This window comes from Hibiscus syriacus, unplaced genomic scaffold (assembly GCF_006381635.1).
Source record: "Hibiscus syriacus cultivar Baekdansim isolate YM2019G1 unplaced genomic scaffold, ASM638163v2 tig00000340_pilon, whole genome shotgun sequence".
NCBI classification, from domain to species: domain Eukaryota; kingdom Viridiplantae; phylum Streptophyta; class Magnoliopsida; order Malvales; family Malvaceae; genus Hibiscus; species Hibiscus syriacus.
The window spans coordinates 4932544-4957822 of NW_024061783.1; the positions used below are offsets into that span (position 1 = coordinate 4932544).

Genomic DNA, 25279 nt, shown 5'->3' on the forward strand with positions numbered 1-25279 from the left:
AATGAAGAAGTACATTTTTTTGAAGTAAAATTTTACTTCCCAATTAAATTAACCAAATATGATAAATTAACACAGTTGATAGTGTATTGAATAATCTTATATTATGCACGAATCAAGTGCCTCCGTGATGAAGCAATTGTTTTTATATTTTGAGGATCTGGGTTCGAGCACCATAGATGTCAGGGGTGTGAACATTCAATGCGAAAGATTGAGAGCTATCGTTGAACAAATATTGTCTTGTATTTCACCCATATTAATAAAAAAATAGTCTTACATTATGATAATCATATTACTAGATATAATCTTATATTTTGAAAATGTATAATGCTAAAATTAACATATAATATTCGATTGAATAATCACTTTGACTCAATTTTAAGTAGTTTAACTCTTAATGTTTCATTTTCGGATAAAATAATTGCAACTTCCTGAAATTCAGCTTGGAAGTATTATTTCAGAAATTGAATCTTGGAGTTATTTAGTTTTGGAAGTTTTAGACTTGAATGGAAGAAAAGCGATGTTCTAAAGGGTTAAATCATGATTTTTTGAAATTCTAAACCATTTTCGTGAATTTTACTTATGGAGGTACTAAAACCCTAATTTCCTTTTTTTATTAATCTAAGTACAAGACAGTATCTGTTTAAAGATAACTCTCAACCTTTCAATATTAAACGCTCAAATCTCTAACATATATGGTGCACGAACCCGGGTCCTTAAGGAATAACAACAATTCCTTTACTACAGAGACTAAGTGGTTCGTGCCCCATCTATAATTATGAATAAAAGTTAAAAAAAGAATAGTAGATCAACCTTGTAAGGATGAAACCTACGCCCTTTGGCTTATTAAGGATCTCCCTCAATGACAAATACAAACATAAAATAGATAAATAACCAAAATATAAACATAAAAAGAGATAGATGACCAAATAGATAATTGACCCTATTCTATAGGATACAGCGAATGGTATAATGATTATGATTTATTTGTTTGAAATGAATTCCATTTCAAGACTTTGAAAATTGAAACAATCAAATTAACGGTCGCTTTAGGACTTGCCAAATGTTCCATATAACGTACGTTTCTATTTATGAATTTAAGATGTCAAAGATGATATCTTAGCCCATCGAATTTGTCAATTTTCAATATATGTCAAATTATGATTTATGAATTTAAGATATCAAAGATAATATTTTATCTTAAGCAAGGTTAGTGGTTCGAATACTGCGTTTACGAATGGAGCAAACTGAGTTGGGAGAGTCGCCCTCGCCTCTGCGGTATCCGATATGGATTAATCGGTCAATAGATGAGATACCAGTGATTAATTAAAAAAAAGATAATATCTTATCCTTCATTGATTTTCAATTTTTAACCGAGGTTTTAAAGTTATTTATTAAGGATGAGTCCATGACAGTGACACTAACGATGAATATCGCTGAACACTATTAATTTAATTTATAAAAATTTATAATTTTAAAAGAATCAACGTATAATTAAAATTAGGGTCCGTTTGTTTGGGGACACTACAATAAATTTCTATTATTATGACGAATTTAATTTTATCAAAATTAATTTTGTCACTATTAGTAGTTTTTTAGTGACAAAATAAATAATTGTCGCATTAAATTAAAAAATATATACAATTATGACAAAAGTTAAAATCGTCATAATAATTTGTCACAATTAGCAAATATGTGTAACATATGGTGACAAAATAAATTGTATTACAAATTTTTGTTACAAATGTTTCCCTTCATTTTTTTTTGCACCAAATTAAAGACATACAGTGACAAATTTTTTTAACTAAAAGTTTTAGTAACTATGACAGAAAAATTATCACAACAAATAATGAGATTTAGATTTGTTGTGACAAATTTTGTTTGTAATTATATATTTTAATATATTGAAAAAACGTATAGTCACAAATTATTATCTCAATTTTTTTGTGCAAAAACAAAATCATATAATGAAATGTTTTGTAACTATAAGCTATAATTATTGTTACAAAAAAGTTGTCACAACAAATAATAAGATTCAAGATTTTAGTAAAAAAAATAGTCTTTGTCGTTATATGTTTTAATTATAGTGACAAAATATATTATCATAAAGAGTTTCATCCATATTTTTTTGCGTTTAGTGACAAATTTTGTAACTATAAGTGTTAGTAATTATTACAAAAAACATTGTCACAAAAAATAATGATATTTACGTTTTTGTAACAAATTATATTTATGGTTATAAATTTTAACAATAATGATAGCATATATTATCATAACTATTTTTCTCAACCTTTTTGTTTCAAAAGTTATATTGATAATTTTAGTAATTATAATTTATAGTTATTATTATAGAAAAAATTATCACATCAAATAATAAAATTCAAGTTTTTGTAACAAATTATTTTTGTATTTATATATTATATTCATTATGAAAAATTATACTATCAGAATCATTTCTCCCTATTTTTTAGTGTCAAAAATGTTATATAGTAACAAAATATATTGTCATAAATATTTTCATCCATTTTTTTGTGCAAAAAAAAAAAATCATATAGTAACAATTTTCGTAACTATAAGTGTTTATAATTATTACAAAAAAAACATTGTCACAAAAAATAATGGTATTCACATTTTTTGTGGCAAATTATACGTGTAGTTATGAATTTTAATTATAGTGATAACATATATTGTGATAAATATTTTTTTCCACTTTTTTGTTTCAAAAATTTATATTGATAAGTTTTGTAATTATAATTTATAGTTATTTTTATAGAAAAAAAATTATCACATTAGATAATAAAATTCAAGTTTTTTGGTAATAAATTATTTTTTTAGTTATATATTTTAATCATTATGAAAAATTATACTATCAAAAAAATAAATAACTATAATATAGATAAAATATAATAAACAAAAAACAACATGCAAAATTAACTATAATTGGCCTCGGGAACATTAGCTACCATGAAAATATCATCTTGCGACATCTATGAACTCGATGCGGAGACGTAATTGGCCTCCACCTCCGCCACCTTCTTAACAACAACAATCTCGGCCTCTGCACAAGCAGCGTTCGTGGTCTCCCGACGTGGAGCGAGACGAGGCATGGCTGAGGCGGAAGGAAAGCTACGGCGATGGCCTCCGTCGGTCTCAGAGCTTCTCCAACGACGATTTGGAGGAGCTCAAAGGTTGTATCGAGTTAGGTTTCGGTTTCGAAACGGACTCACTTGAACTGGATCTGAAGCTCTCCGATACTTTACACGTTTTGTCGTTTTACTGCGTCGTTAATCGTCAATACAGCTGTCGACTGTCGAGTACTTCATCCGCATCTTCGATAGGCTCTTGCAGTGACATCGGCGACAACATAATCGATAAAGGCAAGTTTTATTATCAAACTAATTTTCCTCATTAAATTTAATTAATTACATTTTAATTGTTTTATTCGATTCCCTTTTTTTTAAATAGGCGATGATCTTGAGACGGTTAAGACCAGGATGCGACAATGGGCGCAAATGGTGGCTTGTTCGGTGCAGTAATTTTCCGGGAATCCAAACTGATTTCTCAATATAAAAAATTGTGACTAGTAATATTCTTTTACAATAACAAATTGTAAAAAATGATTTAGTCACAATAACACATTAAATTTAATCAAATTAAAAACTTATGTCAAATTTATTTCGTCATTATATTTTGTCAAAATAAAAAATTGTGACAAATTTATTTAATCAAAATAACAAATTATAACAGATATTAATTTCTCATTATAAAACTTTATGACAAATAATATTATTTTACAATAACAAATTGTAACAAATTATTTAGTCTCAGTAAAAAGTTATAAAAAAATTTAGTGACAAAATAAAAGTAGTGAGAAAATAAATTTTATTGTAATATGTATTTTTTTCACGAAAAGTTTTTTGTTTGATGTTATAATTTAAGTTAATTGTAACGAAATTTAATTTTTGTGATTAAATAATTATTTTTATTTTAACAAATATTTTGTCTCTGTAATTTACATTTAGTAACGAAATAGCAACTGTGACAAAATAATTTTTGTTGCCTTATATATTTTCGTCACAAAAATCATTTATATTTGATGTTTAAATATAAGTTAGTTATGACAAAATATACTTCTCGTGACGAAATAGTTAATTAATTGTGACAAATATTTTATTGTGATAAGTTAATTATAGTAACCAAATTTCATTGTTACAATAAATAATATACAATGGTAACAAACACAATTTTGTCACAATATACTTTACATGACAATGTTATTCTAACAAACATGGTAACAAATAAAATTGGTCAGAATAAATATATCGTGACAAATTTAATACTTTTAGTGATAAATAATTTTGTTGAAACAATCGAAATTTATTGTAGTGGCCCGTTTTCCTGTGTTTGGTTCAAGTAAACAGGAAAGTCAATGTATTCTATTTTATGGTCAACGGAAAAATCAACCCTTCTCACTGTAAAACCATGGTTTTCAGAACCGAATCGGCCAGCGAATCGGACGTGCTATCGGTTCACTGGTTCAACCGGTTGAATCGGTAAGATCGGTCGAAAAAATCGGACGACGTCATAATTAATTAATTATTCAAAATATTTAAATAAAAATATAAAATAACATTTAATAAAAACAGTTTTTATATCACAAGTCATATTCAAAGCAAGTTATAACATATATAAGTTAAAAACCATAAAATCAAGTGAAACAAAATGATTCAAATCAACTACAACGTAATATTTAAGGTAAAACATATTAAATAATAAATATAACTATATAACTATAATCAAAAAATAAATTTGGGGCTAAAAAAATTATAACAAACGATGTCGTTTGGTTTAATTTTTTTTTTAAAAATAAATCTCATGTGGCTAAGAAACATAGAAGAGCATCATAAAAGTCTAAAGAGTAAAAATATGAAAACAAAACAATCTCACATGGCTAAGAAACATAGAAGAGCATTCCAACTGACTTCTATAAATAATAGAGGTAATTTGACATTCAAAATCATGGAGCCTTTTGGTGAGCACAGAGCGAACTATTTTTTCGCTTCAATCGAGATTGAATTTCAGGCTTCAATCGAGTTTTTAAATTTTTTTTAAGTTCGAGCTTTTTTTAGTTCAAGTTTCAATATTATATTTCGAGTTCGAGTTAAATTTGATAATTTTTAGCTCGTGAGTTTTTAAGTCGAGTTGAGCTTACTTTTAAAGTTTTCGAGTTCGACTCATCTTGTTTAACAAACGACGTCGTTTGATTTAATTTTTTTAGAAAAAAAAAACAAAACCGGTTTTCAACCGGTTCACGATCCGGTCCAAAACGATTCCTTCCAGTTCACTAGTAACGGTTTAACTAGTGTAGAATGAACTGGATTAGGCAACTATTTCCGGTTAAACCGATTGAACCAACCGATCTGATCCGATTTTCAAAACACTTTGTAAAACAACTTACCATTTTGGAAAAGGGGTTGTCATTTTCTAACACACGCTCGTCATTTTCCCTTCCTTCTCACCGGCGATCCAGTGGCCTCCTTCTCACCGGCAATTATTGTCCCAAAATCATTCGCGATCCAGTGGGTTTGTTTTATTTTGATAAATTTTAATAAGTAGATGTTTGGGTTAGTCACAGTGGACTCTTTTAGAGTAATTTAGTAATCAATTAACTGAAGATCAATGCCAAAATGTTGATTTCTAATTGTTAGCAATGTGTGAAAGTTAGGTGCCGAGCTTGTTTATAGTTTGTTGTTTGGCCATGCCGATTTGATTGTGTTGAACTAGAATTGCATGTTGAGAATTAGATATTGATGTGGTTGTTAGTTTTAACTAGTTAGCAAAGCTCCAATATCGATGTAATTACTATAGTCTTAAATGCGTTCTGAAGTTTTTATGAGCGGCACTGTTGATGATATGCACTGTTTTTGTTGGAGATTGTTATGGCCAACAATTTTGGATCTTATTTGTATATTTCCGGAGTTTGGGCAGCGCATAGATTGGTTAGAAACTCCCTTCAGCTTGTTCTAACTCCTTTCACCATCTACTGCAAACCCTCAACCTCTTAACCTTGCCTTTTACCACCATGAAATTAGTAATAAAAGAGGGAGGGTTAAACAATGTTGAAGTGAGGTAATAGAGAGCATTTGTCATAGCCAATTTGTAAAGGATGACACTGGTCATGTTTGTCATATAATCCGAGCCACAGTTATGCTTTGCCTTTTTATGCCTGACTGGCCTAAGTTTAGTGATGAATAGTTTATAAATTTGCGGTTTGTCTTCTTAGTTCCTCTTTTAACTGAACTAGTATTGACTAGGATGTGAGGTTTGCATGAATTGCTTTTTCGGGGCATAGCAGTTGCTATATTTACAAATCAATGTTTGCCGATATGACATTGTGCCATTTGTTCAGGTCATTGCTGTTGTTTTATATATTTATATGATCAGAACATAATGAGGCTCTAGGTCTTTGTTGTGCGCTCTATTGTCCTGTATCAGAACAAAACAAATCTACATATACATCTTATTCTCTAACTCAGTTCAAGCTTTTTCTTATTTTGTTTTACTTATATTTTACTTATATATAATTATATAAAAAATAAAATGAACCTTTAATAAAACTAAAAGGTAAAGAATAAAAACATATCGAATATGTATGCTTCTTTACTAAAAACAGATTCTGAAAATTGTTTTCAGAAAAATTAACCAAACAGTGTAAAACATTTTACAATGTACCATCCAAACACTGGAAAATGTTTTCTAGAAAATATTTTCCATAAATGTAATTCATTTTCCAAAAAATGTTTTCAGTGAAACAAACGGACCGGACCCTTAGTTAAAATTAAATGTAAATTGTTTTAAATAAAAGATTAATTACATTAATTTCCATTATCTTTTCTTAACAATAATTGGATCAAATACCAACCCCTAAATTAAAAAAAACCTAAATATTTTTCTATTGTTTAAATAATTTACCTTTAGAATTTTAATTAATTTATAATTATACATTAAATCTTTTAAAATTTTAAATTTTTATAAATTAAACTAATAATGCTCATCAGTATTTATCGTTAATGATATACTCGTCGAACATTGTATAATTTTCCTATTAATTAATAATATAAGTCTTCATTGAGACTTATTGTATCAGTCCATGCTTGTAGACTAAAACTTAAGAGTTATACTACTCGGTAAGCTTAACACATTGATAAAATATTGGTTGAAAATATAAATTATTTTTTTAAAATTAATATTATCTTCGGTTTTTTGTCCAATAGGGTAAATATTTTAATTATTTAACCCAATAGGATATGTTGTAGTTTATTTTGGGATGTTTAACATTTGTTGGTAGTGACGAGTTTCAATGGAAATTATTTTTAAATCAATGTATTAATATTTAATTTTTTTTTTTGAAACTCATCACCTTGACCTGACGAATTTTATCAAAATATTTTTTCAAGTGTTTTGTCTTTTTTAAAAAGTGAAACTCGTCATGCTAAAGTGAGGAGTTCTGTTAAAATAATATTTCTTTTAAAATTAGTGGACGTTTATAGCCGTTGGCAAACCAATGGCATGATTTTTTTAATTAATGGAACTTGTATTTTCACAAAGTTTTCATTATAAATAGGAGCGAGTGAGTTGATAAAGTGTATATGAGATTGAAATTATGTATTTGTGGTAAGAATATTACCATAAATTTCCAAATGGTATATTTGGGTTTGATTACTCAGGCATCGATGATTCAGATTCGAGCTCGTCTTTAGATGATAAGTGGGTAAAGGAGGTTATGAAGTCTGTCAAGACGGTATTTCGCCCGGCGAAAACACAAGTGTCGTTGCTTTCTAAATCTCGTCTCGAAAAAGTGAGAGTTTTTCTTATGGTATAAGATAAAACACAATTTGTAGAGTCGCCACCAATCATTTTATTAAGGTGTGATTGGTCACAAAAAATGTTATGTTATTTTAATAAAATTTATAAAAATAATATTAAAATATCATAAAAGGGTATGCTTACTAGAAAATGAGTTCGGGAGTCGGTTACATGTGGGGAAGGATTAGTACCCCCACAACGCCCAAAATTGGTACCTTGTTTATTAATTAATGTCTTTGCAATAAATTAACAAATTTGTATTTAATTTCAATTTATGATCCCATAAAAATATTAAGGATATTATTTTATACAAACAAATTATTTAAAATAAATTACTAATAAGTTAAGAAAATATTTTATAATTTATTGTATAAAATAAAATAACCCAAACACACATAATAAATTTAATGATTAAAAATAATAAAATTTTAGGTTACTATTAATAAATACTTAATATGCAAAATACTATAATAGTAAATAATTCTAAAAATAATATTTAAAATTATTATTTTAAAACTAAAGGATTAAAATTGTAAAATATCAAAATTAAAAATCCTAATTCTAAATATCATGAAATCTAGGTATTATTAGTGTAAATAATCCTAAAATATTATTTAAATTAAAATATTAAACCTCAGTGATTAAATTGTAAAAATATATAAATTAATGGTCTTAATTCAAAATATTATAAAATATAATTACTAATAGTGTAATTTAACCCTAAATGACTATTCGGGATTAAAATATAAATAATTAAAACATCATAGACTAAATATGTTATTTACCCTAAATATATGTAAAATATGCGATTAATGATTAAAATAAAATAAAATAAAATCTAAAAATCAAATTATAGTGCACAAAAATCAATTTCAGTGACTAAATTTTAATGCATACAAAATACAGGGACCACATACATGATTTGTGCATTTAAGAAATTACGCATAAGCCCTTCTCCAAAACGACGTAGTTTTGAAGAGGATATAAATAGGCCTTAAATGGTATAAAATCCTCATTTTCTCTCATTTCTTTATTTTACTTCTCTCTAAAGAGAGAGAAGCTCTTCCTTCTTTCTAAACTCCCTCACCGGAGGGAGAGCCGGTCACCGGCCGACCACCACCGGATACTATTCCGATTGTTGGTCACTATTCACGGTGGCTGAAAAAAAATAAAAATACCTCAAAATGTAGATCGACTTTCCCTCGACCCGAATCTAAGTTTCTTTTTCACTAAAAGCTAGTCAATCGGACTAGATCTGAGATTTTACCTTCAGTAAAATCACTTTTCCGATGATGTTTAAGCTTCAACAGTGGTAAGATCTCTTCTCCTTTCTTTTGCTTCCTCTGTTCGTTTCTCTCAGTCGTCCGTTGCTTCTCTTCGCGTTCTTGTTGTTGTTATTTTTTTGTAGGTTTTCAAGGCTTTTTATAGGCATCGGAAAGCTTCAAACAACCGTTCATTTTGGTGAGTCACCGGATCTACAATGGTGACTCACCATAGGGAGTGAGATGTGCGGTTCTCCTTGTTTCTTCTGGAGTCTTCTACTGAGGCGGCGGCATGGCAGTGTTGGAGTGGAACACTTGGACGGTTGGAGGAAAAGTGTGTGAAACCCTTGCTACTAGGTTCTAGATCGGGTCAAATGGGTTTTGGTTTGTAAATATCTATTGTAATAAAATTTATTATTTATTAATAATAATTATAATAATAATAATAATATAAAAAGGACGGGACGAAAATGACTGTCAACAAAGTCAATACTTGATCAACCTAAGGAGAGAATGAAACTTAAAGAAAAGAATAAGGTGATGAACATCGAGAAGGAAGAGAAGAATGAGGAGGAGAAGAAGAATTATGAAGAGTTGTTGATCCGACGTAGCAAATGACTTGTAGAGAAAAAAGAAAAATAATTGTGTAGAAATTGAGAAGAAGGAGGAGACAAAATTTATTTTGTATGTAGATTCTTATGTCGATGAAATGGTTTAAATATATGTATGAATTTGTGGTTAGTTAAAAATTATTTATGAGTAGTTTGTAATTATATATAAAAAAATAAAAAAATATAGATGGATAATCATGTTCATAGATTATTCGACGATCGACACAACAAAACAACATGAGAACAGAATTACGAAGCTTTTATCGGCCCACTTGATATTTAGGAAGATGTGGACAATGCTTCCTATTATGACCTTCACCTCTACAATGGCCACAAAGCTTTGGTAGGTCTTGCTTTCGTTGTGGATCACCTATATCAGTATGAATTTTAGTAGATTCAGTTTGACCCTTCAACTTCTTTCGTAATTGTGGATTTGGAAACCATTCTTCAAAAATTATTGGTGGTCAATAAGCATCATTTGGGAGATACTTAAACTTACAGTTGTATATGTTGCACATAATATGCAGGCTATAACAATCATCATCATACGAGTATGGATCAATATTAACATGCATACATGCAACAACGTGAGCGCATGGGTGTCTGAAAGCTTGAAATCGTCCACAATCACACCATCTTCTATTCAGATTACTGATGTATGTGGTAGAATTACCACCTTCACGTGGTCGAACAAGTGCTTGGACAACGTAATCAGAATCAAGTATAGCGAAATTATGGACAAACATTGATGTTGCATGTGTTTGATTTTTGTTCATTGCCTTCTCCAAATATAGAGCCCAATTTCTGTCATTGTTGATCATTGCCTCTATTTGTGCACTTTTGTCCGCCCAAACTTTACCCAATCGGAAGTAAGTCTCCTTAACAGTATTTGCCACCGGAAGATGTCTAGTCCCTTTAAGCACTGAATTTATACATTCAACAAGATTGATTTTGCACATCACAAGGTGCTTTTACTGAACTTCTTAGGATTATAATAGAATCTCCATTATGGTATGGTTGAAAGATACATTATTTCCTAGTGAAACCATTGTTGTTTATGGTACATGGTTCTAGTAGTACTATTAGGCGTTTTCGTTTCTCTGGAATTGTTTGGCAATGTGGCTCTTTAACGGTTGTAATGTTGTTTTGTTCCCGAACAACTTTCATTCTCCGTTGAACACAGGTTACTGGGAGGAGTGACAGAGCGAAGCCTTTGCCGTTTAAGGTGGAGTCTAGTGGCCCTTGGGGATTTGGTGGATCAAATGAGGGTAACCCGAAGATCAGTTCTAAGTTTGTTGCACCGTGCTCTTATATGAATAAGTAAGTTCATTACCCTTATCTAAAGTTAGATATGCTTTTTTAGAGTAATTTCTCTTATGTTTTACCGAGAAGTTACATGAAATTTGATATTTGGGTATCGGCATATAACTTATAGCAAATACCATGTACCCACTGAAACTTGAGTAAAGCTTAATTCATCAAAGATTATTGACAAAAGCTTGCCTTCCAATTTTCAACATTTTAGATATATTGTTCTATTCTCCTCCGTTTCACATCTTTCATGCACATTATGAATGTTTTTTCTGCTATAATGACAATATTGCTTTGTCATAGACTGCAACTTATGTGAGCCAATGCCTTATGGTCTCTTGTAGTATTGTTCTTTAAGTTTTGCAGTTCTTTCAAATTTAGCGTACATTTGCGATCTTACCCTGCAAAATAGAGATAGGCACAAAGCTTCCAATAGTTGGTGAGCAGAAATGGATATGGATATGTTCATTCAATGTACCCATGGCTCCAGGGAAGACACGATCGATTGCAGTACCCGAAACTTCTTCCAGTTTTCCGTCCCTGGGCCTGCCTGGTGGCAGGTGAGCACTATTTCATTTTGCTTCTTGTGCATGTGCTTGTCAGTTTGTGTTCAATGTTCCAGTTATACAGGGATACTAAACTGAAATATGGAACCAGATACTTGTCTCATCTGTCGGTTTGCTTTAGCTGGCATGTAGGTTCCTAATTAGAATTTTTCTATGATTCATTCTGCATAAATTGGTATCACCCATTCGAGGCTTATCGTGTTAGGTTGTTCCTAGATGGTTCGAACACTGGACATCAAACAAAGTTTATGATGGAGATATGATTGTACTTCAAGGCCAAGAAAAGATATTTCTTTCAAAATCAATGGGTTCCAAGGACATCAATCAGGAATACACAAAGCTCACATTTACATCGACACAAGCCGATCGATTCGTCTTGGAATTTCAGAAATGGCTATGGCGTTATGGCAACAGTCAACCGGAATGGCTCAACACCACCATCCAACAACCTCTCCCGTCAACAGTATTATCAAAACGCCAGGTATTGCAAAACTCATAAATTCACTGATATACAAACACCGGAGCATGGTCTTAAAACATTTTTCATAATCATTTGCAGATGCTAGATAGACTCAAGCAACACACGCTCAAGTGTTCATCATGAAAACAAGCTTACACTTCATTCCAAACATGGCAAAAGATCTTAATCGGCACAAGCGTTGCATTCTGCACATCCGCTGGCATCCCATCGGATTTCCAGATCGGGGTTGTCTTAGCAGTGCTTGCTGTGGTTTCAACTGGTTTGGCATTTGCATTACACCAGCTCAAAAAGAACTTCGTTTTTGTTGATTATGTACATGCTGAAATCGATTAAAGCAAGTTTGAACTGTATTTTGCTGGGAACAAAAACATTGAGAAACATCCAGTATATATACAACATATTTTTGTGGGTCTAATTACAGGTTGAATCCTTTTACTGCACTAATATCTGAAATCTCTTTTTCTCACAGAATTAAGTATTATGCTAACGCATATTTCTACATAATAGAAAGATTAAAACTTTAAAAACTCAAAGCGAAGATAAGTAACAGAAAACTAACCAATTCACAATATAATTAATTTTCCATTTAAGCTCTGCGAACTACAAAAAGAACCATAAGAAAACATCCTTAAAATCTACTGCTTCTTACAACAAAGACACCTGTTTTCAATTGATATGACTGTAAACTAAGAACTGGTGAACTTAGTAACAGCCTTAGTGCCTTCGGACACAGCGTGCTTGGCCAACTCCACTGGCAGAACCAATCTGACGGCAGTCTGAATCTCACGGGATGTAATGGTGGGCTTCTTGTTGTAACGAGCGAGCCTCGAAGATTCTTGAGCCAGCTTCTCGAAAATGTCGTTGATGAAGCTGTTTATGTTGCGGAAGACAACTATCGAATTGAGCAAAATCACAACTGATAATTTGATAAAATAAAAATGAAGATAAAGAAGACACAAAATTTACGTGGAAAACCCCTAAATAATATAGGATAAAAACCACGGGCAACGGTAGAAGAATTTCACTATGAGAAAATAGGAATTACAACCTCTCTCGATCTACCAAGGAGAAAACAATGATAATTCTCTCTTGATAAAAAAAGGAGAAAACAACTCTAATAAACTCTCTAAATTCTCTCTAGTATTGGAAGAAAGCTAGAATGCTTTGGGATGGTTTTGAAACTAAATGGGTTAGGGTATTTATAGTTAAAGCTTAAGAACTAATCTTGAAAATATCCTAAAGTACAATGACTAAATGTGAGATTTTACCATTACCAAAAAAATCAATAATTTTGATGAATCATTATGCCAACTAATGCACTTTATCATTTATGCCAACTAATGCACTTTATCATTGCTGCCAACTAATGCACTTTCGGTGCTTTATTGAAACTAATTTGGTGCTTGCATGGCTGGCAACTTTCAATAATCTCCCACTTGAAGATTTGATTGGAACAATCATATCTTCACACCATTCTTTCTACCTTGTACCATCATGTTGCTTACGTCTCTGACAGGCCACAAGAGGATCGACACCAAGTAAATTTATCAGCATTGATCGCCTTCATCATGAAATCTGCTATGTTGTCTTTGGTATAGATCTTCTGCATATCTACCGACCCTTCTTCCACCTTTTCACGAATGAAATGGTACTGAACTCGTATGTTCTTTGTCCTTGAATGAAATGCTGGATTCCTTGTTAAATGCAAGGCGCTTTGACTGTCACAAAATAAAGAGACATACTCTTGATTGTGCCCAAGCTCCTCCAATAGCATCTTCAACCAGATTGCTTCTTTACTATCTTGTGTAGTTGCTACATATTCTGCCTCTGTTATGGATGTAGCCACAACTGACTACAATTTTGAAACCCAGCTTACAGCTCCACCAGCAACTTTGAACACATATCCTGTAGTAGATTTGCTTTTATCCAAATCCCCTGCATAGTCAGAATCGACATACTCATTGATAAGTAAGTTTGATCCTCCATAATATAATGCAATATTTGAGGTCCCTTAGATGTATCTCAGGATCCTCTTTACTGTATTCCAATGTTCTTTGTCTGGATTCGCCATGTACCAACTAACCACTCCCACTGCTTGTGCAATGTCTGGTCTTGTGCATATCATAGCGAACATTAAACTTCTCATTGATGATGCATACGGTACTCGAGACATCTTCATTCTCTCTTATTCACTACTAGGACTCATATTGGAGGATACTTTGAAGTTAATAAGAAGAGGGGTAGAAATTGGCTTACAATCTTGTATGTTGAATCATCACAAGATCTTCTTCAAGTAATTCTTTTGTGAAAGCCAAATCTTCATATTACTTCTGTCTCGGTGAATTTGCATCCCTAAAATCTTGTTTGCTGATCCCAAGTCCTTCATTTCAAATTCCCTAGCCAGTTGTACCTTCAATTCTTCAATATGATCTTTGTTGGGTCCTGCAACCAACATGTCATCCACATACAACAACAATATAACAAAATCGTTATCACCAGACCTCTTGAAATAAGCACAAGGGTCTGCATTAAGTTTGTTGTATCCAAGGCACATAATGAAGGAATCAAATCTCATATACCAACACCTCGGCGCCTGCTTTAGACCGTACACAGATTTGTTCAACCTGCAAACCAAGTTCTTCTTTTCGTCTTCTTCAAAACCTTCAGGCTGGAGCATATAAATCTCTTTTTCAAGTTTCCATGAAGAAAAGATGTTTTAACATCTAGCTGCTCTAGATGTAAATTCAATGTAGCACACATTGCCAAAACTACTCGAACTGTTGTTAGTCGAACCACAGGAGAAAATATTTCATTGAAATCAATACCTTTTTTAGCATATTCTTTGACCACCAGTCTTACACGATTCTTCTCCACTTGATCGTCACTATTTCGCTTGATTTTGAAGACCCATTTGTTACCAATTGGCTTCCTTCCTTGTAGTAGTGGCACAAGGTCCCATGTATTATTTTTATGAAGGGCTTTGATTTCTTCTTGCATCGCCATCATCCACAGTGAAGCATCTGAGCTGTTTATTGCCTCCTGGTATGTTGATGGCTCACGTCCTCTGTTAAAAGGTAGTATGCAATATTACCTTCTATAACATAATCTGAGTGCCAATTGGGACGTCTTCTTACACGATCTGATTGACGAGTTGTTGGAGCTTCAGAACTCTCTGGTTCTTGTTCATCATGTGTTGGTTCTGCTTCAGAAGAATCTCCTTGTTCAACATCCTTTTCTACATGTATCTGTGTAGTCTCTGACTTTTCAGCGCTACCATCTTCTTCTTTTCTTTGTAGTTTATCTTCTACAAAGATAACATCTCTGCTGATGATCACTTTGCGGGCAGTGGGATCCCACAAGCGATACCCCTTTACACTATCAGCATACCCCAAGAATTTGCAGTTCTTAGATTTTGGATCCAGTTTTGAGATTTCTTGGGAGTTGTACATCACGTACGCAATACTTCCAAATATATGGAGGTTTAAATAATCAGCTGATTTACCAGTCCACATCTCCATTGGTGTCTTCAGCTCTATTGCAGTTGATGGAGCTCGATTCACCAAATAACAGGCGGTATTGACTACTTCTGCCCAGAATGATTTTTCTAGGCTTGCATCCCTCAACATTGCTCTTGTTCTTTCTAACAAGGTTCTGTTCATCCGCTCTGCCACTCCATTTTGTTGAGGAGTGTTCGCCACTGCGAACTGTCTTTTGATGCCTTCTTTCCTGCAAAAGTCATCAAATTCTTCACTTGTGTATTCTCCTCCATTATCTGTTCTAAAACACTTGATCTTATTTCCAGAATCAAGTTCCACCCGCGCCTTGAAGTTTTTGAAAGTTGAAAACACGCCTGACTTCTTCTTAATAGGGTACACCCAACATCTCCTGGAGTAGTTATCAATAAATGAGATAAAGTATTTTGCTCCACCTAGGGATGTAACTGGTGCTTGCCATACGTCAGAGTGAACCAATTCTAGAACACTTTTGCCTCTAGAATTTGATTTGTTGAATTTCAATCGGTGATGCTTACTTGTTATGCAATGCTCACAAAAAGGAAGTGTTACCTTTATTAAGCCTAGAAGTAGCTTTTGCTCCACAAGGACTTTCATTCCTTGTTTTGACATGTGTCCAAGTTTCTGATGCCATAACATTGTAGAATATGAACTACATGAGGCAACAGAGGCTTCTTCTTCTAGCAAAGTCTCTCCCTTCAGCATATACAAGTTTGCTGCTATCTTTTCACATTTCAGCACCACAAGCGCTCCACGGAACACCTTCATGATTCCTTTCTGTGTTTCAATCTTGCTTGCATTATTATCCAACAATCCGTATGATAATAAATTTTTCTTCAGGCCTTTCACGTGCTGCACATCTCGAACAACTTTAATTGTTTCATCATACATCTTCAATTTGATGGTTCCCACACCAATGATCTCTAAGGCATGATCACTGCAACTATACACAGATCCTCCTGAGACAGGTTCATAATGATGGAACCATTCTCTTCTTGAGGTCATGTGATATGTTGCTCCTGAATCAATGAGTCATATATCTGCAAATATATTTCTACCTTCCACGGTGGTTGACGCTTCACAACATAGAGCATCTCCATCATCTGAAGTGTTTGCGGTATTGCCTTGTGGATTGGAGTTTTTATTTAGACTCCAACAATCCTTCTTCAAGTGACCCTTCTTTCCATAGTTGTAGCACTTTAAATTCTTTTTTCTCCTCGACTTCGATCTACCATGTTTGTGACTGCTGCTTTGGCCACGATCTGTTGATCTCCCTCTCGTCGTTGTCAACGCTTCTGCCTGTTACAGATTTACTTGTCTTTCTTCCTTGTTCTTGCGCTGATTTTCTTCTTGTAGAACAGCAGCTGCAAAGTCATCGAAGACTAGACTGGTGACATTATTGTTTGTCAAGTTAATGATGAGTTGATCATACAAATCCGATAGACTTTGAAGTAGAAGTTCAGCACATTCTTGTTCTCCTATTTTACAGCTTAAGGATGTAAGCTGAGAAAATAAAGTGTTCAGTGTATTTAAGTGCTCCGTCACTGAAGTAGATTCTATCATACGGGGAGTGTATAATTTTCTCTTAAGGAAAATTTTATTGTGCAGTGATGTGGCCTCGTACAGTTTGGTGAGATGATATCATATCTCCTTAGCTGTCTTCTTCTTCTCGATGCTTGACAATACGTCATCTGCTAATGCTAGATGAAAGTTTGACATATCATTTCCGTCCATTTCGATCCATTTTGTTTTCATCTGTGAAATCTACCGGTCTTTCACTGATAGCTGCTAGACAACCGTCTTTCCTCAGGATGGCCTTCATCTTCAATTTCCACAATGAGAAATTTCTCTCATTTAATTTTTCAATATCAAATTTTGTTGTCATAGCTTCTTTTACGAATAGCTCCCACTATTTCACTGTCGTGAATAGTTCTTTGAAACCTTCAAAGAATGGGTAATAACTTCTTACTTTCTTATGTTGGAGGATCCACATTTTGGTGGCAACCACAAAGACAATAAGCAGATATTACACACTCTAATCTGGCTCTGATACCAATTGTTGCGGAAGACGACTATCGGATTGAGCAAAATCACAACTAATAATTTGACAAAATAAAAATGAAGATAAAGAAGACACAAAATTTACGTGGAAAACCCCTAAATAATATAGGGTAAAAACTACGGGCAACGGTAGAAGAATTTCACTATGAGAAAATAGGAATTACAACCTCTCTCGATCTACCAAGGAGAAAACAATGATAATTCTCTCTTGATAAAAAAAGGAGAAAACAACTCTCAAGAAACTCTCTAAATTCTCTCTAGTATTGGAAGAAACTAAAATATTTTGGGATGGTTTTGAAGCTAAATGAGTTAAGGTATTTATAGTTAAAACTTAAGGACTAATCTTGAAAATACCCTAAAGTACAATAACTAAATGTGAGATTTTACCATTACAAAAAAAATCAATAATTTTGATGAATCATTATGCCAACTAATGTACTTTATCATTGCTGCCAACTAATGCACTTTCGGTGCATTATTAAAACCAATTTGGTGCTTGTATGGCTGGCAACTTTCAATAGTTCATAATACCCATTGCTTTACCGGAAATACCAATATCGGGATGGACTTGCTTTAGGACCTTGAAGATGTAGATCTTGTAGGTTTCAGCACTCTTTTTGGCTTTCTTCTTCTTCTTATCGCCAGTTTCTTTAGGGAGTTTTTTCTCAGCTGGTTTCTTCTCAGCTGGCATCTTCTCGGCTGGATTTTTCCCGGTTGGCTTCTTCTCGGCTTTTGGTGCCATTGAAATATTTGGTTTCAAAGCAGAAAATAGAAAATGTTGTGATTCTCTGACGCAGTGAAGGTAGAAGAGTAAGGTGAATGCATATATAGGGAAAAGTGTGTAATTTGATTGGTTGGTTTTGGTATGGGAGGATAAATGACGTGGAAAGTATGGGCCGTTTGAATTAAGTTGGTGGGATTGGACGGAGAGGATCGGTTCTCGTTCATGCTAAGGATTAACATAAAAGCGGGGATTTAAGTTTCAGTTTTAAAAATATTTGCGCCTTATTCTTATGTGTTGCGGGTAAAAACTAAAGTGTAATCATAATGTGAGCAGCAATGATAAATATTGGTTAAAATTTACATGTATAATTATTAAATTTATTGATCAAATTATTAATATTTATTTTTTTTAAATTTTCTCTAAATAAAATTAGGATTAAAATTAGAATCTATCAAAAAAAATACAGATACAGTTATTATATGTTTGTATTTGTCCGCATACGTTAAGAAAAATAAGGCTCGGGGTGCGTTTGGTTCACGGAATGTAAGATTACCAGTGGGAATAAAAGATTACCAGGGAATAAGATTACTGTAAATGTTGTATTTTGTGTTTGGTTGGTTTAGCAGGAATGTAAGATTACCGTGTTTGGTTAAAGGAATAAAAGATTATTGAAATGTATATTTGACCAAATTGTCCTTATTATATATTTGTATAATATTACAAATCGTAAAATATTTATATATTTTCTTTAAAAAATTAAATTCATAATATTTATATAATTTTTTTTACAAAATTAAAAATATAAAAAAGATTTAATGAAAGGGTAAAATTTTTTTAACCCCTGAACTTCATATAAAATTTTAATTATAGACTTTTTTTTGTAAATCTAAAATAATTTAAGGATAAATTTATAATTTAACCTTCGTAGAATTTTTATTATTCAATAACAGAAGAAAAATATTTTTGAAAAAAAAATAAAAAATTTAAGAGCATTTTAGTTCAAAACGCCGGTAATGTTATAATACCTAAGGGAAGAGAGGTAATGACATTCCCAGTAATATACCCTAAAAAATCTACTATTGGTAATAAAACATTACCAGGAATGAGATTCCCGGCCAACCAAACATGGAAATGTGAGATTCTCATCTTATGGGAATCCCACAATCTTTGAATCAAACACCCCTCAAAGTTTGAAAAAAGATTTAAGACTTTAAAAAAACGAAAATTTCTCTTTTCTAATTTAATTAACTTTTAAAAATTAAAAAACAGTATAATCATTTAATTAGTATATATAGAAATCTTAAATTATATAATAATTTTAAATTTTCAAGAACGACAACTTCACCCACCCTCCTCGATCCATCCCTAATGTCGTATAATATTTTAATATCATTTTAATTTTTGAAAAATACTATAAAATATAAATATTATTTTCAAAAAATCACAAAAATTATCAAACTTTAATAAAAAATAAAAATTTAAATATAATTATGAAATTTTAAATTATTACTAAAAGTTTTAAAGTATCTAAACTATTATAGACTAATTTAAAAACTATTAATATATTAGTAAAAATTATATTTAATATTAAAAAAATTAAAAAAATGTGGAACAAGTTTTTGAAATTTTTTATAAAAAAAATCTACAGCATCGCATAATCACATTTTTAAGATTAAATCAATTTTCTCTTTTAATTTTGTTTAGTGTATGATAACATTAATTTTGATATTAATTGTCACATTTATTTATACTTTAATAACACACTTATTTATATCTTTATGATATATTTCTCTTTTATCTTTTTTAAAAATTTCAGCCATTTTTTTAATTTTTTTTTAAAAAAAGCAACCACAAAAACAAAATTCTACCAATTTAAGGAAACTAACAAATTAAAAACATGATTCATTTCCCATTGAAGTTCTGCAAACTACAAAAAGATCAAAGAAAACATCCTTAAAAGCTGCTGATTTTTACAACAAAAACCTTTTCATTTGAGATGTTTGGAAACTAAGAACTGGTGAACTTAGTAACAGCCTTAGTGCCTTCGGACACAGCGTGCTTGGCCAACTCCCCAGGCAAAACCAATCTGACGGCGGTCTGAATCTCACGGGATGTGATGGTGGGCTTCTTGTTGTAACGAGCGAGCTTCGAAGATTCCTGAGCAAGCTTCTCAAAAATGTCGTTGATGAAGCTGTTCATGATACCCATTGCCTTACTGGAAATACCAATATCGGGGTGGACCTGCTTTAGGACCTTGAAGATGTAAATCTTGTAGGTTTCGACGCTCTTCTTGGCTTTCTTCTTCTTCTTGTCGCCGGCTTCTTTGGGCAGCTTCTTCTCGGCTTTTGGCTTCTTCTCAGCTTGGGCCTTCTCGGCTGGCTTTTTCTCCGCTGGTTTCTTCTCAGCTTTTGGTGCCATTGCAGATTTTAGTTTCAAATCGGGAAAAAGACCAGACAAAGTTGTGAATACTGAACTTGCGATGAAAGGAAACGAAAGGCGAAAGGATTATATAGGGAAGAGGGTTGTAATTTGATTGGTTGGTTTTGGTATGCAAGGATCGATGGCGTGGAACGTATGAGCCGTTGGGTTTGAGTGGATCGCTCCTTGCTCATCCCTTTATGTTTTAGGGATTAATTTAAAGCGGGGATTTTGCTGGGTTTTCTTTTTGAATCCTTGTGTTTCGCGGGCTATCAAAATGTGAGCGGCAGTTGTATTTGTTCACGTGCGTTTAAATACTACCAATTTGGTTTAACTTTTATTTATGTCCGATGTGGATACTAATATTCATTATTTGGACTTGTTTTATTTTTGTGAATAATACATTTAGATTTAGGTTTTATATTTTACTTGTGAGAAAATTCTATAACGCATGTCGTATAGATCAACATATTACTAAAGCGCCGTACGAAATCGTACTACTAGCTAAATCGTCCTTATTAAGTAAATATTAAAAATAATAAATTACAATTTTGTATCTAAATTATCATTTTTATTTAATTTTAGTATTTAAACTTTATTTCTTAAAAATTATTGACATTAATGCTTATATGGTATAACATGTGTCACCACCTATGGGATAAAAAAATAGAAATCATTCTTGCTCTTGGTATGAATTGATCTTAAGTATCTTACATGAGAAACAAATTGTTGGAAATAAAAACTGCAAAATGAAATCGTTAGCACTGACTGTAAATTAATAAAGTAATAAAACAGTAAATCTGAACAATTATGTCATGGTATAAATCACTACCTTAGAAATGAATGTTGCCTCGATGTGTGTAAACGTTGTTATAGGTGGTCGTCCCCAAGTTTAGCACAGCTCTTAGAAAATTTGTACACTTGAATTTTCAGAGTGAACAATGGTGGAATTACTCTTCTCACCAGAAAATATGAAAGCTTTTGAGAGAGTTTTTAAAAGAGAGGAAAAGCTTGAAACGTTGGATGATTTGAAAATAAGAAAAATCATCTCTATTTATAGGCTAATAAGAGGGGTAAAAACTTCAAAAATAAATCAGTCTTAAACACTAATTTAATACCAAAATTAATTGTGGAATAACTGCTTTATTTTATTGTCCCCAAATCATACAGATTCATCCATAAAATAGTTGTTGAGACAAAATTTAAATCAGTAAATCAAACTGTTGAAATTAAGCTATGAAATTTTATATGTTGTATGTTGTAATAATGCTTTGAACCTAGCCACAAAATTGTCCATGCTCACTATATGGAAAGTCAAATTCCAGTATTAACAACTAACACAGTTTTTAAAATACCATATAGCACAACAATAAATTAATTTTCGGGATTACCAGCTAGCACAGAAATTCTTTTGAAAAGAAAAATATTTCAAATTTTAAAAACGAGAGAAGAGCAATTGTGAGATTAGCTGCTTAAGAACTAGTGAACATATCTGAAACTAGTACATATTGATGATGAGTAATTCTTTTCTTAGATAAGTGAATGATTCTAGAAATTTCTAAGATTAGGATTAACTCATAACACACAATTAACATCTTCATCCACCGAAGTCCTTGGTGTGTCTACAAAGAGTATATAAGAAAGTATATATATACAACTCTCTTTCCTCGAGATTATAGTAAGTGTATTAAAAAAATGGTCCAATATTTTTAATAGAAGGTGGTTAATCCTTCTCACTTACATATGTTATTTTATCAAGTTTATCTCAACATAAATCATCCAAATTCTGGCTATGAAATAATTAAGAACTTCTACAATAGAGCATCCTCACAAATAGATAAGGTGAATTTTTTCAAGTTCATATTTAAATGAACCACCCAAACTCTGGGATAAGAAATCACTAAGAATAAATATTTAACCTCAAAAATTGACGAATTCAATATGTCATTCTCACTAGGAACTCCTAAACTATTGGGTTTGAATTCATTAAGAGTTTTAAAGAAAAATCAACCTTTCAAGTGGTAAGTTCACCTAGTCCTTCGTAATTAGGACTACCCACTCAACACTGAGTTGTGAACTTATTGAGAATAGATATTCAGCCAAAAAATCGATAAATCATCAAGTCTTTCTCACTAATACCACCTAAAGCTTAGGTTATGAATTTATTAAGAGCAATTAAACTCATTATGTGCATGTACATTATTCGTTAAAGGGATAGTAAAGAGAATGTACAATATGAGTCTTTTCATGGTTTCATTTGACCATATTGAACTTAGATAACTAAGTTGGGTATCCACCATCAATTCCTCAATCAATGGGCTTTAGACCTATCCCTCTTAATAAATCTAGAACCAATTTCTAACTTAACCCTTTGGTAAGTAGATCAGTTAGATTCCTCTCCGACTTCACATACTCTAAAGAGAGTACTCATTTCCTTATTAAATGTCTCACTGATTCATGTCTAATACGAATGTGTCTCTTCTTATCATTGTAAGTTTGATTTTGAGCCATACATATCCCAGCTTTTGAATCACATAACAAGGACATCGAAGGAGTCAGTTCTCCCCACAAGGGCATTTTTACTAAAAAGTTTTGAGCAATTTAGCTTCTTGCCCAGCTAAGTCAAGAGCAATGAACTTTGACTTCATGGTAGAGCGAACGATACAAGTTTTCTTAGCAGAGTTCCACGAGATCGTTGTGCCACCTAAGGTGAAGACATACCCACTTGTAGAGCTTACTTCACCATTATCAGTAACCCAATTGGCGTCTCAGTATCCTTTTAGTACCGAATGGTAGCAAAAAAAATCGAGTTTCCAATCCATAGTACCTTTAAGATACTTAAGTAAACTTCTTAGTGCAGTGCAATGTTCACCACTAGTATTATGAGTATATCTACTCAACCTACTCACAACATAGGCAATATTTGGCCCAGTATAGTTCATTAAGAGAATAAGACTCCAGATGATTTTAGCATACTCTTGTTGGGAAACATTATTTCCTTTATTTTTAAAGAGTCGTATACTAGAGTCATAAAGAGTTCTGACAAGGGTGACATCAAAACTGTCAAATTTCCTTAACACCTTCTCAATATAATGTGTTTGATTTAAAGAAAATTCCTTATCAGTTTTGGTAACCTTAACTCCTAAGATCACATCGACCTCTCTTAAGTCTGTCGTCTCAAATTTAATAGACAATAAATTTTTTAGTTTTGTTAATGCATTCAATGTTAGTACTGAATGACAACATGTCATCAACATATAGGCTTATGACGACACAATCAATCCCTAACATTTTTAACACACGCATGCATCCATTCCATTAACAATAAATCCAAAGCTCAAGATGGTTTTCTAAAATTTCTTATACCACTGCTTTGGAGCTTGTTTAAGGTTGTAAAGTGACTTTTTAAGTCTACACACTCTATCTTCTAAGTTATGTGCTTCGAAACCTGGATGGTGCTCCATATAGATCTCATCGTCTAGATCTCCATTCAGAATTAAAGTCTTTATATCCATATAATGTAGATGCAACTTATGAATAGACACTATCACAAACAAGGCACATATCGATGAGATTTTCTTGACAAGAGAGTACATATCAAAGAAGTCTATACCAAATTTCTGAGTAAATCCTTTGACTGCTAGTCTTACCTTATATCTTTGAATTAACCCATTTGGCCTAAGTTTCTTTCTGAAAACCCACTTAGACATTATTGACTCTAATTATTCATTTATTGCAGTTCTCCAGAAACTAGCATCGATAGAACTTATAGCTTCATCATACAACTTTAATCTAACAGGAAAGCTTGAGCTATAGGAACAAAAATAGTGTCTACATCACTTAATTTAGAAATAAAAGAAGTTAAAAAATCTAGACCAAAGGTAGTGGCTACTTTTTGGCTTTAACTTCTTCTATGCTCTAATTATATCTCTAGAGTATCCTCAATACGAACAGAAGAAGTTAAGGCACAATTTTCTATTTGAGTTTCAACACCTAATCTAGGTTTCTTTAAAGGGAAGTTATCTTCAAAGAACACAACGTCTCTAGATTCACAAATAGAGAAATCATGAAGATACATGAATTTGTATGTGACACTATTTAAAGTATACCCGATAAATATTGCATCAACGATTTTGGGACCGATGGTGGACTTCTTCAAGTCAGGTAATCAAACTTTTTCCAAACACCCTCACACTATTATGTATTGTAAATTAGGTGTATAATCTTTCTACAACTCGTATGGATACAATCTAATTTCTTATGAGGTACTCAGTTTAAAATATGATTTGTATACATAATGGTTTCCCCAATATGTTATTAGATAACCCAGAACTTAAGAGTGAATATTTCATCATCTCATTTAAGGTTATATTTTTCCTTTAAGCTATTCCATTATGTTGAGGAAAGTAGCAAGAAAATGTTTCATGAATGATGATATTATTTTTACACACTTTCTTAAGAAATTTATAT

General features: G+C 32.1%; 1 protein-coding gene and 2 pseudogenes across 2 annotated transcripts; 2 read left to right on the plus strand and 1 right to left on the minus strand.

Moving 5' to 3' along the window:
* Positions 1-3037: 3037 nt before the first annotated feature.
* On the plus strand, positions 3038-3554 carry LOC120199356 (annotated as a pseudogene).
* Positions 3555-10305: 6751 nt separating this feature from the next.
* On the plus strand, positions 10306-12497 carry LOC120199366 (annotated as a pseudogene).
* A 268-nt stretch (positions 12498-12765) lies between these two features.
* On the minus strand, positions 12766-20876 carry LOC120203686 (histone H2B-like). Of its 2 annotated transcripts, XM_039203877.1 has the most exons (2): positions 20570-20869; positions 12766-12951 (listed from the first exon to the last, which is right to left on the minus strand). In XM_039203877.1, exons 1-2 carry the CDS (start codon positions 20807-20809, stop codon positions 12781-12783), a joined length of 411 nt encoding a protein of 136 aa, XP_039059808.1. In that variant the 5' UTR covers positions 20810-20869; the 3' UTR covers positions 12766-12780. The 2 variants fall into 2 exon arrangements, with proteins under 2 accessions (XP_039059808.1, XP_039059814.1); XM_039203883.1 differs by lacking the exon at positions 12766-12951 and having other exon boundaries at positions 20381-20876.
* Between the last annotated feature and the right edge of the window lie 4403 nt (positions 20877-25279).